General features: G+C 31.8%; 1 protein-coding gene across 2 annotated transcripts in view; it reads left to right on the forward strand.

Moving 5' to 3' along the window:
- Nucleotides 1–8211, forward strand: part of LOC126889483 (prostasin-like) — an 89067-nt gene extending 80856 nt beyond the window's left edge. For both annotated transcript variants that reach the window (XM_050657820.1, XM_050657819.1), the window contains one exon: nt 7948–8211. In XM_050657820.1, the coding sequence (XP_050513777.1) occupies nt 7948–8118 (171 nt within the window). In that variant the 3' untranslated portion in view covers nt 8119–8211. The remainder of the gene's footprint in view (nt 1–7947) is intronic.
- The last annotated feature ends 8116 nt before the right edge of the window (nt 8212–16327 follow it).

The following is a 16327-nucleotide window of genomic DNA, read 5'->3' on the forward strand; positions in this document are numbered from 1 at the left end:
CCAATCCCCCATGTATTGCTTCGTATCCTGCCTTGGCTTGGCCCACATATGCATTGAAATCACCTCCTATTATAACTTTCTCCTCTGACGGAATATCACTCAGGACGTCTCCTAATTGGTCATAGAAAGCGCTTCTTTCATTCTCACCCAGACCTGTTTGAGGAGCATACACACACAACATTCAATACCTCTTTATCAATTACAAATTTATTTCACTGACATCATTCTATCACTCGTTCTTTCAACTTCCACTACGTTATCTTTCATTTCACTATCAGCAATTATACCAATTCCATTTCTAGTGTTACTACTCCCTGCATACCACAATTTGTAACCTTCACCTAGTTCTTTCGCCCTTTGACCTTTCCATCTAGTTTCTTTAATGCAAGCAATTTGAACTCTCCTTCGTTTGAGCGCATCCACTAACTCCAGACTCTTACCTGTAAGACTACCAAGATTCCACGACCCTATCCTGATTTTTCTAACCTGCAATGGTGTTCCCCCTGAGATAGTCCTCATCCGGAAATCCGAACGGAGGCTCATTTTACTTCCGGCATATTTTACCTCAGGAGATGTCATCATTTCAATATAAGTTTTTATATCATTGGAGAAGATATTTTTATTATTATGGCCTGAAAAGATTTTATTTGGATATTTGATGCCTGAATGCCTTTTCTATCAGCACAATACCCTGCCTTGCATGTTTAGCCAATACACAACCAATGCAACCAAAGTGCAGTATTACCCCAAACCCGCCTGCATTTTTCTGTATAGGCCAGGATCCCTACTGTAAGGACTGCCCTTAAAGCCAATGTATTGTAGACCGTATCCCGCCAACAATATACAAAAAATACATTAAAATACCAAGCTGGTTTTGTGGTAACATAATAAACATAAATATAATAATAACAGATTACATAACATGATTAAATTATTATTTATTATTAAATTATTATAGAATTATATTCAATTAAAGCTATCTGTTGCAGTAGTTAGTAAGAAGTAACTCTTTTAATTCAGATTTAAATATTTCTAGCCTGCAGTCTTTGATATTTGTGGGTAACTTATTATACAAAATCAGACCACTTGAGTATAATATACTTTTTTGTGCACCAGTAGTTTGCATTCTTACGGTTTGAAAACTACCTCCCTGTCTGGTTAGCATATTAAAACAGTGGCGTACTGGCCATATAAATGAATCGGTGCAATCACCGAGAGGCCGCAGCCTTTTGAGGCCGGTCAGATAGGATTTTTTCACAAAATTTTTTAGATGTAACAAAAAAAAATATTTTTTAATTTCTAATCGAGTTTTAATTTTGCTAATAATATTAATAAAACATTTCAAAAAAATTTAATTTTTTCCAATTTCCTTAAAACATATATGTACTCTGCAGAATAAAAATTGTCTTCCACATTTTTTCCGAATTATTGGAAGTATTGAAAAACGATTTGATCAAGACAAATGATGTGATGTGTGAATCCAAAAATTTATGATGTTATATGCACTCTACATCCTAGAAATTTTGACAATAAAAAATGGTATACCTTTAACGGCATTTAAATCATTTACTGAAAAATTAAGAAATTTTTATCCAACCATAATTGCGACTGCAATTAGAGAAGAACTCGTGGATTGTGCTGATAAATGGATTGTATTAAAAAATAGGATTTTTCAAAATACTGAAATTATAGAAGATCGAGTTAATGATGAATATGTTCAGTCTACAGAAATTATGAAGGATGATATTATTAATCTAAGGGATAATGAACATGAAGTAACAAATGACAATGTTGTTGATATCGTGAAAACTTCACCTTCGTGTGGTACTAATAAGTATAAAGATTGTATAGCTTGCTGTTACGCTGTTTTGCATAAGTACAACTTATATCAGTGTACTTATCCAAATTTAAATAGTATATAAGCATTTATTAATTCTTTCAGTGACACAGAAATCTTGCGAAAAAAGCTTTTCAACGTTGAAATACATAAAAAATCAGTTAAGAAGTACTTTAACACAAGATCACTTGGAAATATTTATACTAATGGCTATAGAAAAAGAAACTTTGTATGAGCTTAAAAATGATGAAATAATCGACGAATTTGCTCAAAAATCTACTTTAATGCGGAAATTATTGGTCGAGAGTTAAGTTATTATTTTATAAAATAATTGCAAAAGAATGTTTAGATTATTTCATTGTATTAACATTTTAATTATTGTTGAATTAAAGTATTTGCACTGTACTTGTATTTGTACTCTCTTGTATAATCGATTTACTAAAATTCAACTTAATACATGATTGAAAAATTCTCAAAATTTTATTTTACTTTTATCTTAATTACTACATCAAATTCATATTATATTTATTCAGGAAATCATGGTTTCTGCCTTACTGTATACAATATTGGCATACATGTCATTTATTATTTGTAAAATTATTGCTTATTCTTAAATAAAAAATATATCAAATTAAAAAAATCATTGAGTTTAAAGTTGTATGTTTGATTTAAAAATAATTTATATTTTTGTTTTTTTTTATTTCATAAATAACAATAAAACATCCTGATAGTAGAAGGTAAAATGATGGGAGGCCGCTTTTCTATAAAATCACCGGGCCGCTTGAAAAGTTCCAGCACGCCACTGTATTAAAACATGAATTTTTAATATCTTTTCGCAATAACATTTTTCGATATTGTGAAATATAAAGGTACTTTACTCTTGAGCGAGAATCATATTCTTTTACGTATCTGATTTGATATTTTAAACGTATTGTAAATTTGATATATTATGATGGTTCTATCTTAGATTTTAGACGATACAGAGCATTTTATGAGGAATAATTTTTTTGTAAAATTGATAATTAGAAAGTGTCCCATATGGTTCAAAGTTACGCAGGCAGGTAACAGTATAAGAGCTCAAATTTTTTTTTTGAATTTTTCAGTTGTAATGTCAGATTTAGATTCAGCATAATCAAAAACAATATAGAAAAATTTTTGATCAAGGTAAAATGGTGAATTCACCAATAATTTTAAAATTATTTTTACACAATAATTTTTATTATATGTATAATAATGGTAGGGGAGCCCAAGCGGGGATTTTTGCAGTTACTCGAGCGCGTCAGATTATCATATGGGGAGAAACGTGGTACCCTGCAGATGTACCTCTGCCATATATTGGCTCTTAACACAGGGGAGTTCGTTTAGGGGGGCCCGAAAATAAAAATCTATCCTTAAAAATACTCGAAATTGTCAGATTAAGATAAGGTAAGTTAAGTACATGCAAAACAGTGTATATTTAAAAAATCGGACGATTTGAGCGGGGCGTAAGGAAATTGGTGAGTCACAAAGTTTCACAAGAAAAAAGCGAATATTTCGCGAAATGAACGTCAGATCGAAAAACTAAAAACTGCACGTTCAATATTTTTCAAAAATCTATCGAAAGATACCAAACATGACCTCTCACAGAGAGGGGTGGGGGGTAAATTTAAAATTTTAAATACAAATCCCGCAATATTTAGCAAAATAAACATCACATCGAAAAACTGCAAAATACACTTATTTAATATTTTTGAAAAATATATTGAATGGTACCAAACGCGACCCCCCACGGAGGTGGGGTGGGGGGTTACTTTAAAATTTTAAATGGGAACCCCCATTTTTTATTGCAGATTTGGATTATCTGCATAAAAGTAAGCAACTTTTATTCGAACCCTTTTTTCGAATTATGGATAGATGGCGCTATAATCGGAAAAAACAATTAATGGAAATGGAAAATTAAATTAAAAAAAAGCAAGCGCCCGCTAAAATGGAAAATTTTACTTAACTTTTTTTGGTTTTAGGACTTAATAATCATAACCCAATAGATCCCCAAAGCGCTCGAGTGACTGCACATTTAGCATACTTTGCTCCCCTACCATAAGGCTATACGCTGTGAGCTCGTAGGTAGAGGGGATATTTAAAATTTCGCGATCGCCAGTAGTGACAAACCAGTGAACGTTCGGTGGAAATTTGACATAAATACCAAAGTGATTAATTTAAAACATTGAAATTAAAAACATTATAAGGAAAAATATTAGTTGGTCAAAGCTGTGGTGTATATTTTTACCTTAAATATACTTACGTTTTAAATACTGAATTCAAGTTTTTTTTAATATATCGTAATATGTTATTATAAATTAATCTAAACGCCATCTACACGATAATTGTGAAAGTATCCGAAGTAAGAAATTAATATTATTTCATTAATAGAACGTTTAAATCATTAGCAAAACCTTAAAAAAATCGATTACAATTTAATTACTTTTTTGCGTTGCAAATATTAAGCGATAACAATAAAATAATAAATTTAAAAATTATTGGCGAAAGTTGCATTAGTAATCCGCTAGTAGCGACACCAGCGAAGTTCAGAGCCCAGAGCGTATAACACACTAAAAAAACCACTCAAATCGGACAATTGGTTTAGGCGGACTATAGGTTTTGTGAGCGGCCGTGGAGTAACGGCATCGCTGGCCTCGTACGCTAGTGCACGTGGGTTCGAGCCCTGCCAAAGACAAACCATTTTCATTTCCAATAATGACACGAGCCGTCTCACCGTGCTTCGGAGAGCACGTAAAGCCGTCGGTCCCCCTGGGCTAGTGTACATCGGCACTAGTTACCTAAAACAGGGTTAAAGATGTAAATGGCGCCGGAACTGTCCGAAAGGATCTCCCCGGCAAAAACGCCATACGATATTATTATTATTGGTTTAGGAAATCCGAGGCGTCAAACATGTCCCATTTTTACGGTGTTACTTTAATTTTGCCGGTGTGTGCATTATTATTATAATAATAGGTAGAAAAATACAGAGTCGGAAAAATGAAAGAAAATCCATGAACGATCACATCAATCACTTATTTTGTATTTGCTGTCTCTTTCTATAAATATAAAACGTTTGTTGTAGAAAAAGACAGCAAATACAAAATAAGTAATTGATGTGATCGTTCATGGGTATTGTTTCATTTTTCCGACTTTAAGCTTTTTTGATTTTTTCCAAAACAATGCAAGTATTCGATCTACATAAATAAAACGGGATAATACCCGAAGGTTGGCTGTATACCATCTAGTTAAATAAAATCTAACTTGAAGTAATAGGTCTGGATCCCGCGTATGAAAAAAAAGTTGATTAATAGAAAGCTGAAAATTTGTTAATAGCTTAAGGGTATCTAGTCGGATAAACTTTGATATATGGGAACACTGGAACAGGGGTAGTTTTAATTGTGGAACAGGTTAAAAATTTGGAACGGTCAGACCACGAAAACGGCACATTTATTTTGTCCGACAGAACAGACTTAAACTCTCCGAACAGAGATTAAACTCTCATGCAAAAATCAGACTGCTATTTATCACCTGTCACAATTCCTGTCATTTGACATACTTACTCTACATGTTCCACTCATTAAAACGCCCATTTGGTGATAAATAGCAGTCTGATTTTTGCATGAGAGTTTAATCTCTGTTCGGAGAGTTTAAGTCTGTTCTGTCGGACAAAACAAAATACATGTGCGGTTTTCGTGGTCTGACCGTTCCAAATTTCTAACCTGTTCCACAATTAAAACTTCCCCTGTTCCAGTGTTCCCATGTATCAAAGTTTGTCCGACTAGACACCCTAAAGCTATTAACACATTTTCAGCTTGCTATTAATCAACTTTTTTTTCATACGCAGGATCCAGACCTATAAAACACTCCTTGGTGTAGTTGGTATATTTTAATTATATATATATATATATATATATATATATATATATATATATATATATATATATATATATATATATATATATATATATAATTATTAATATGTAGTGACTGTTAATAATAAATTATTTTTATATATATATATATATATATATATATATATATATATATATATATATATATATATATAGATATATATATATATATATATATATATATATATATATATATATTCGGTTTTATAACGTCTTACGACGTTGTCCGACTCCCAAACGCCACTGTATTCTGTCCTGAGTTAGGTCTTCATTTAGATTTCGAGCGCTAATCGCTTTCCTAACTCCCAGATTCCATCTCTGTGGTAGTCGTCCTCGTTTTTTCTTCTCTGGGGGTTGCCACATCATAGTTTTTTTAGGCAATCTTTCGTCCCCCATTCGGCTCACATGCCCATACCATATGAGCTGTTTTCTTTCAATATCCTCAACTATAGTGCCCTCTACACCCATTTGTTGTTTTATTACTTCATTCCTTATTCTTTCGTCTCTTGATATTCTCATCGATCTTCTGGTGGCATCCATTTCCGTGGCTTCGACCTTTTTCTTATATATCTCGGTTATTCTCCACGTCTCGGCTCCATAAAGTAGGCTAGTTTTAACCATTGACTCATATATGTTCCATTTTCTTTTCTTTGATATTTCTTTACTCCATAGAACTCCGTTTAGACATGCTATAATAGCTCTTCGGGCTTGTATGATTCGATGTTCAATTTCTCGTTCGTCTTTTCCACTACGGTCGAAGATGACGCCCAGGTATTTATATTCGTCACATGGATTTATTTTTTGATTGTCTTCGATATCGAGTTGTTCTGCTTCAGCGCCAATTGAGAGGTATTTTGTCTTTTCTAAATTGATATTTAATCCCCATTTCTGGTATTCTTCAATTAGTTTTCTAAGCATATATTTCATGTCGTCTTTGTCATTTGAGATCACCACCTGATCATCTGCAAACTGTAAAATATATATACAATCCTGATCGTTCAATTGTATACCCATTCCTTTGGCTTTCCTTTTCCATTGTTTCAGAGCTGCAGAGATATAAATCTTAAACAAAGTCCCTTAGTAACTGCAAATTTTTCAGCTAAGAGGTTTCCGAATTTCATTTGGGAGTTTGAGCCGTAATATAGATCTTTGAGAGCACTAACCAATGTTTGATGTATGTTTGATGTGTCCAGAACTTCCCATAGTTTATTTAGCGGGACTGTGTCATATGCCTTCTCAAGATCTACAAAAGTCATATGTAACTCTCTATTTGTCACAACTTTCTTTTCTATAATCTGTTTAAGACAAAAGATTTTATCTGTACATGAACGACCTGCTCTAAATCCTCCTTGTTCTTCGTCTTCAGACGATTGATAATCTTCCTCTATCAGGTCCCGTAGTATTCGACCATATAGCCGACTCATTGAACTTGTGACCGATATCCCTCTATAGTTTTTACAATTTCTCCTGTCACCTTTTTTATATACTGGAGTCATATATGCTGTTTTCCATTTATCTGGTGTTGGATGGCCATTAATGTATTCGTTAAATATCCCAGTGATCATTCTGTGTAATTTCTCTGAGCCATTCTTTATTAGTTCCGTAGTTACTCCCTCTGCTTGCTTTCCCATTCTTCATCCCTGCTATAGCTTTTTGCACTCTGTTGATATCAATGGTTATATGCTCTCCCAGAATTTCGATTCTTGATGAATTCATATCTTCTTTAAATTCGTCTCTGTTCTCATTTAATAGATGTTTGTAATAATGTGTCCAATCCTCGGGATTTATGGGATTTAGAATCACTTTCTCGTTAGTCGGCTTCTTAACAGAGTTTATGAACTTCTATGCCTCAGTGCATTGTGCATATTTTAATAATAATTTAAAAAAAATTTAAAAATTCAAAAGGATTACGTTCAGCACGTTTTCGGACTTATCAATCCATCATCAGTGAACATCTGTCTATTTAGCAAGGACAGGGAGTTCACTGATGATGGAGTGATAAGTCCGAAAACGTTCTGAATGTAATCCTTTTGGATTTTTAATTTTTTTTAAATATATATTAAAATATACCAACTACACCAAGACCAAGGAGTGTTTTACTTCAAGCTAGATTTTATTTTCGATCTACATTGGCTCCGCTATTTGTATTTATTTCTAATAATGTTAATTTTTGATCAACAGCAAGACGGTGGATCTCCACTCGTATGTCCAGGCACGACTGGAGTTTACAGTGTGGCTGGATTAGTAATATGGGGCAAAAATTGTGGACAGGCTGGAGTCTATGGAGTATACGTCAATGTTCCTTATTATACGGCCTGGATTCAGAGTCAGATGACGACACCGGCTGGTTAATTTTAGGCTTTATTTTTGTTATTGATTTAAGTTAAGTGTTAATTATATTTTTGGTTTAGCTATATCATTATTAAATGAGAACTGAAGTGCAAACGAGTTTTTTAATAGATTCTACTTATAATTGATGGATTCGACCATTACTTGATGAAAATTCCTTTTTACTCTGGGCTAATTAGCAAAATTCATGGAAAAGTTATTTACCAGCAATTTTATTGCTGGAATCTAATTATAAGATACTATATGCATACTATATATTAATAATATAGGTATGCAAAGTCCGCAGATAGTGTGCTACTTTTTTTATAAACAAAATGGCGCCGACAAATCGTATTTTTTTCAATTATTGCTCTATAACTCCAAAGATTTTAACTTTACAACAAAAACACCCAAATAAAAATTCACCGCAATTAAATTCTGCATAGAGATATGTTTTTCCTGATTTGTTCCTACGCCGACGAAAATTTTCCTCGGAAAATGCTGGTTTTCCCAACAAAAACTCTAATTTTCAAATAAAGTTTTAGGTAAGTAATTATTAATCAATAATTAAATAACTTAGTGACATCAAAGCTTTCTTGGTATAGAATATAATTCCAGAAGCCGGTGAAAATTAAACGAATATTTTAGCAACAATTCAATTATTGTTAATTAACAATTTACGATCGCAATAATAACCAAAATAATCATGATACATGGATGAAACTTATAAAGATTATAAAGATGAGATGCTTATTTAATATTTTATCGACAAAATATAAATTTTCCGTTTTTTTTTTGCATAATCTTTAAACTTTGAAAAAAAATAGTTATAATACGCTGGTCTAATTAGTAAAGGTTAATATCCTATATGGATATTAATAATATAGGTATGCAAATCCGCAGATAGTGTGCTACTTTTTTTTATTAACAAAATGGCGCCCCAAATCGTGTTTTTTTCAATTATTGGTCTATAACTCCGAAGATTTTAACTTTACATCAGAAACACTCAAATAAAAATTCACCCCAACTTAATTCTACATAGAGGCATGTTTTTCCAGATTTGCTCCGACGAAAATTTTCGTCGAAAAATTTAGGTTTTCCCAACAGAATCTCGAATTTTCAAATAAATTTTTTGGGCAAGTAATCATTTATCAATAATTAAATAACTTGGCAAAATAAAAGATTTTTTGGTATAGAATTATAACTGCAAAAGCTGGTGAAAATTAAACGAATATTTTAGCAACAATTCAATTGTTAATTAACAATTTACAGTCGCAATAACAACCAAAATAATCATAAGACATTGATCAAACTTCGAAAGATTATAAAGATGTGATGCCTATTTAATATTTTGTCGACAAAATATAAATTTTTCATTTTTTTGCATAATCTTTAAATGTTAAACAAAATAGTTATAAACAAATTAACATTTCTCAGAAATTGTTTATTATATTCTAATTTTAAAAAATACTTAAAATGCGTATTTCAAAGGTCTTTAAAAAATTTTCCAACCGTTGGCAAAAAAGTTATGAAACAGCAAAATAAATATACGATTGCTCCGTTGTTTATAATTTGTTTTAATTGTTTCAAAGCTTAAAAGTGAGTCTGTGGTACAATCTAATTACTCAAAAGGAATATCAAATATTAGTTCAATGGTTATATTTTAATCAAAGATTAAAAATACTTTTTTTTGTAATTTTTAGCTCGAAAATAGGCTTGATACAGAGCTGGAGCTAAAATGTTCACTCAAAGCGACTGACACGCAGCATACATAATACTATAATTTTAGTTGTACGTCGCGCGGCGATCGTCGCTTCGAGTGAAAATTTTAGCTACAGTACTGTATTAGTCTACTTTCGCGCGTGTAAATTACCAAAAAATATATTTATAATCTTTAATTAAAATATAACCATTAAACTAATAATCGATAATTTTTGTAAATAATTAGCTTGTACTTTAGACTCACTTTTACGCTTTGAAAGAATTAAAAAAAATTATAAACAACGTAGTATTCGTATGTTTATTTTGCTGTTTCATAACTTTTTTTGCAAATGGTTGCAAAACAGTTTTAAAGTATTCATTTTCAAGATATTTGAAATACGCATTTTAACTATGTTTTTTTTTTTAAATTAGAATATAATAAAACTTTCTAGGAAACGTTAATTTGTTTATAACTATTTTTTTAACATTTAAAGATTATACAAAAAAATAAAAAATTTATATTTTGTCGACAAAATGTTAAATAGGCATATCATCTTTATAAGATTTCAAAGTTTGATCAGTGTATCATAGTTATTTTGGTTTTTATTGCGACCGTAAATTATTAATTAACAATTGAATTGTTGCTAAAATATTCGTTCAATTTTCACCAGCTTCTGGAATTATAATCTTAACCAAGAAGGTTTTTAAGTCACCAAATTATTTAATTATTGGTAGATAATTACTTATCTAAAACTTTATTTCAAAATTAAAGATTTTGTTGGGAAACCCGCATTTTCCCAGAAAAATTTTCGTCGAAGCAGATCAGAAAAAACATATCTCTATGCAAAATTTAATTGCAGTGAACTTTTATTTGAGTTTTTTTGTTGTAAAGTTAAAATCTTCGGAGTTATAGAGCAATAATTGAAAAAACACGATTTTCGGGCGCCATTTTGTTTATAAAAAAAGTAGCACACTATCTGCGGACTTTGCATACCAATATTATTAATATATATAATCGTTAGCTTCGATTCCAGCAATAAAATTTGCTGGTAAATAACTTTTCCCAAAAATGGCCTATTCTCCGGTAATCAGCCCAGACTATTTGTCCAACAATAAAACACTGAAAACTTTAGTTTTCAATATTTTCACAAAATTTTTGTGGAAATTGGAATTGTTTCGGCAGAGAACCTTCCTCACGTGATCGGTTTTTACAATGCGTCTACACTTTAAAGTCTCTAACTGAATAGGTTAAGGAGTGGGGAGCTGTTTGTCAAGTTGATCATTCAGAATTATGTCTGTGTTTTTTAATTTATTAATTTCCATAGATTCTAAGAAAAATAACTTAAGGCCTTTATTTTAAATGTGGAAAATTTGATATTGTTAATTAAAATAATGATTATGATCTAGAAGGTAAAATGCGTACGTAGATTCTATTTTTCGATTATTGAAAGCCCTTTTGCATTATGCTATGTTCTGCTACCATAGCATGTTACATAGCTGTGCTCAGTGCGTAAAGAGAGTTTAGTCCTAAAACACTGTTTTGAGATAAACGCGTTTAAAGTTTGAAATAATATGTTCGAGTTATACTTTTGGAGTTTTTACAAAAATGCATCCCTCAAAATTCTTTTAAATACTTTGGATCAATTAAATATTTATTTCTCTCAATAACATAATCAATAAATAATATAAACAAACCATATAAGTGTTATAAAAAAATAATAAACTTTTTCTTACATGGATTTAACACAATTTGCACAAATATCATGAACTTAACACGCTTAACGCATAACACAAACTATAACAAAAAGCACAAAAAATAATATTTAATAATAATAATGGGGATTTTTAAGACCAAAGTAGCAGGTTTTAATAAATAATAAGGACTGTCAAACTAACATCAGAACGTGTATGTATCGATCTGTAAATTGGTGCCGAAATTTGTAATTATTACTGTAAATACTAGTTATCAAAATTAGTTTTCGCTCAAATAGTGACTAATAACAATTGTGTTATGTGTTACTCATCAAAAATAAGCTGTAACTTCGGTCAGTAAGAGATGTTTTACTTAATAATCTTCCAACTTAAACAGATTCAGTGTCAAACTGTGAATAGTTTTTCACTGTTGCTATCCCGTCCCAACGGACGCCAACGGTTAGGCAACCAGTATTGCAGTGATGTATCCAAGGTTATCACTTATTTCCAGACATCCAAAGCGTTAATATAAACAAATTCAAGTTACTTTTGACTACATGAGTAACAATTTAAATCAATGTTCCCCCACTGTTAGCAACACCATGTCTGGATCCAATTCTTCCAGTAATCTTACTAGTCCATATGCAACTGCTACTATGACTAAATAACGTCCGAAGTATCCCAAGAAGACCGAAGCAATTTTATAATTAGTTGTACGTCTCTATCCCAGATAGCACAAGTACGTTTTATGGACATCCAATGGACGTACATCTGTGTACATTGGAACGTCCAATGGACGTCCCGCTAAGGTACAATGGACATCCGATGGACGTCCAACGAATGTCCAGAGTTCACAAAATTGGACGTCCATAGAACGTCCGCTACAAACGTACATTGTACGTTGTATTGAAGCTTTCAGTGTACACCTTATGTACATTCAATGTACGTCTTATGGACATTTGTAGGGCACTTTTCAGAAAGAAATCTAGTATCTATAATTTTGTGAATACATAGCAAAAAGTCTTTATAGGAAATAGTTCCTTATAATACATAAACTTATACTTAAAAATATTACACAAAAGACCTTTTTATTTCTCTTTACTATAACTTCATTATAATATATACTTTATTATAGGAACTAGGAACTTCATTAATGCACGACTGCACTTGCACGATAAACAGAAAACACAAATATATCACAGGATGTATTTTCATAAAAACGAGATTCAGATAATGACGCCCTAGGAAGCATGCACATTAAAAGAGGTTTAATCTCTGTTCTGTTTCTGTTCCAAACTATTTTTAGAGTCAGTACCGTTGTTGTATATTACAAGCGCGTTTGCCATTCTGTGAATTATCATAAATAAACCATCCTTCAGTATTCCACAACAATTAACAGCGATAATCCCCTAAAAGTACCTGTATAATACTACCTTTCACGACCGATAGCGCGAAGAGCGACAACGTTGTCAAGAAGATTCTCATTTAGTTTGTATTGGGACTTAATATAATAGTCGCGTTTTGTGTAAAATATCCATGGACCACAAATGGATGTCCAATGTACGTTGAAATCCAACGTCCAATGGACGTCCCGTAATGTACGTACATAGTACGTCCAGTTTTGGTCCATGGACGTTTGGACTTTAAATGTACGTTATATGGACGTACATCGGACGTTGTGTGCTATATGGGATAGTATCCAATGATTGTATATCCAATTTTTTTTCTTCATAATCTTTACCTAATGTTATTTAAGATTTAGAAATTAACTGTTATAATATTTAGTTTTAAGTCCTTATTTTAATTAATTATTGTATAACCAATATTGTTTGTGTCAATGGCCATTGCTGCCGAGACACATAAATTTAAATAAAAAAAATAAATTATAATAGAAGAACATTTAGCAAGACAATTACTTATGTTTTATTGTTTATTCATCATAAACCAATTAAGTAATAATACAAATTAAGTAAAATAATACAAAACATAAACAAAAACTGATATGGAAAACAAATCAATATTTTTTAAGTTTTATTATTTAATATTTACATTTTTTCCCTTCATTCTGACAGTTTGTTTCATTGATTTATTTTCTTCACTTTAAATATATATTTTTATATTTATTTATACTTTAACTGTCATTTTTTCGTGGTTTTTACATTTACTTTCTTTTTTGTCAACTATGTAGTTGCAATATCTCTTCATTTGCTTCATGAGGAATGTCATCAGTGTAGGTATTCTCTGCTTCATTTGAGGTTATTCTTTATAGAATTGATGAAATACTGGTGAAATGTATGGAAGTAGGTTGAGGAGGTCTTTTTTTCTACATGGGTATAGCATTTTGTCCTCGGTAACGTAAACCAGGGTCCATTTTGCTAATGGTTTCTTTCCTATTTTGCTTAATGACTCTTCTGTTGAAACTAATGCATTGAAACGGTTGATTAAGGTCTAAGGTATTATTATAGTAAATTATTCCAGGCTCGTTTTCAACAAAATTCACCCACTGTATATCTCATACTGTTTTCAATAAAATTCAAAGGACGTTTCTTACCAGTGCTTTGTATAAGTTCGGCCCGATCATGAAGATGGTGGAACGTCCAGCAAAAGCGGTTTAATATTTTTCAATAAGGACGTGTGATGTATGTGCTTTGACAGTGCTTTGTATAAGTTCGGCCCGATCATGAAGATGGTGGAACGTCCAGCAAAAGCGGTTTAATATTTTTCAATAAGGACGTGTGATGTATCACACTCAATGTGCGTGTGGCCAGGTACAAAAAAATGTATGATTAATCGCTTTCAAGTTAGGAGAACTTTGAGGGCTACCATACACATAGCTGCTACATGAGTATTTTTGTTTTGACCACCACATGTATCTGAGTATCTATATGATCAAACTTTTCACAACAGGCTTTTAAGCTTTAGAAATAAATTTGTATACACATAAGCCAACTTCATTAGCACCTCTCCCAGCTACACCTTCATACCAAAAGTAACAGCAAGTTGTTTCATCACTGCAGTCGTAGACTGTTAGATTAAAAGTCCAAAGTTGGCGTTTATAGAAGGCTACAGAACGATGCACGAGTGGAGTGGGAAGGCATTGCTGCAGGTCAAATGTCACAATTTTGGTTGAATCGTTAACTTTTGAATTTTCTTTGTCTAACTTTATAGACTCATACGCATGCTCCGCGTTATCAAGGTGGTCATTTTTTTGTTTTAAAAACTCCTGGTTTTCACTCTCAGAACATATTTTAAGTTGAATGTCTAGCCTATCACATTTTAAACAGGTATCTAATTTAGGCATTTTAATTTTTAAATTTAAGTTGTGGAACTCCTCGCAAAACTTACTATAGCTTACAGGTTTTAAACTGTTTTCAGATAGGTTACGCTTTTATTCTTCATATTATAGTGTCATCATCGTCAAATGTGGAGAAACAAATTTTTCCCACAATCTTGTCTTGAGTAGTGGCTTTCATAAGCTGGGATTCCAATTAAAAATTGATATATGTATTCCTTTCTTCTGCAGTTATAAATTTTTTTCTAAAATTTCCTGTTTCGTCCGGTTGGATTATGCCCGAAGAAGATGATCTTTTCTTTTGAATAATAGTTTATAGATATCTCCGACTTTCTCAAAATACTTTTAGTAAAAAAAAAACAAATCAGCTTTAAAGGCGCGCACCGTACATAGGGCCAACGTAATAACTTATTAGTGTACAGTGTGTTAAGTCGCAAAAATTGTGGGACTTAACAAGATGAGTCTTCCTTTTTCTTAAATAATGTTTAGTGTAAAGAGTGATATGTCTAAGTTCGGGACTTAACACGCTTTAAACAGTTAATATCGATTGCTTTTCATTTGTGTAAAATGAATATCTCAGTTTAGGAATGGAATTAGACTTGACAAATTATACACACGTGTAGATATCAAATTCTAACATACAGATAGTGTATTTGCCAATTTCGACCATTTTTGGACTTAACTCACTTTACGCACAGAGCACAGATAGATTGACAGAAACTTCTATGTCAAAAAATAACTTTGAGAGAGAATTGAATATCATTAAACAAAGCAGTAAACCAAATTTTAAATAAAAAATTGCATAAGAAAGCACTGAAATTAGTCTTCCCACTACCACAGAAAAAATCCAGTACCTTCTGCTCTATCACGTAGTACCAGGTGTCCCAATAAGAATGGCTCTCGGCCATATCTCAGGAACCGTTTATCGTACAGCTTTGGGGAAAAAAATTTTATAACAAAAGTTGCCTCGGGAAAAGCCTGGAAATTATTTTCATAATTGTAAGTCCACCGCTAGAGGGCGTAACTGAATATAAAAAATTTAAAAATCAAAATTTTACAAAATTTGCCTGATGAAAGGGCACTGGAAATTACATCATCGCATTCTTCATAAAATCCTGCGCATATTTGATTTCACAAGTTTAAGTATACCTTTGTAAATAAGAGGTGGTGGTGAGTGGCAACCTTGTTATGAAAAAATGGCTGTAAGTCCGGTTCTGCTAAATAGATATTTGCAAACTTGGTCTCGTTAAAAACAGCTCTTTTTCATCAATGTAAGAGTTAAAATTTCGAAACAACCTAATAAGTAATATGCCTGCTAGGAGGCGCTATTTTATTTTTTCCAGAAATCTAGTTTTCTTTGGAAAATATTAAATACAAGTATGCATTTTTAATCCTGTATTACAAAATTAGACCAAAATATCAACAGAATAGTGAAAACCGCATGTCGATACCTTTTTTCTATCTCGAGATATTTGAAGAAACGTGTAAATTTTAAACATAACTAATTCTAACTATTTAGAATGGGAAATAAGCCACAATATTATTAAA

This window comes from Diabrotica virgifera, chromosome 8 (genome assembly GCF_917563875.1).
Source record: "Diabrotica virgifera virgifera chromosome 8, PGI_DIABVI_V3a".
NCBI lineage: Eukaryota > Metazoa > Arthropoda > Insecta > Coleoptera > Chrysomelidae > Diabrotica > Diabrotica virgifera.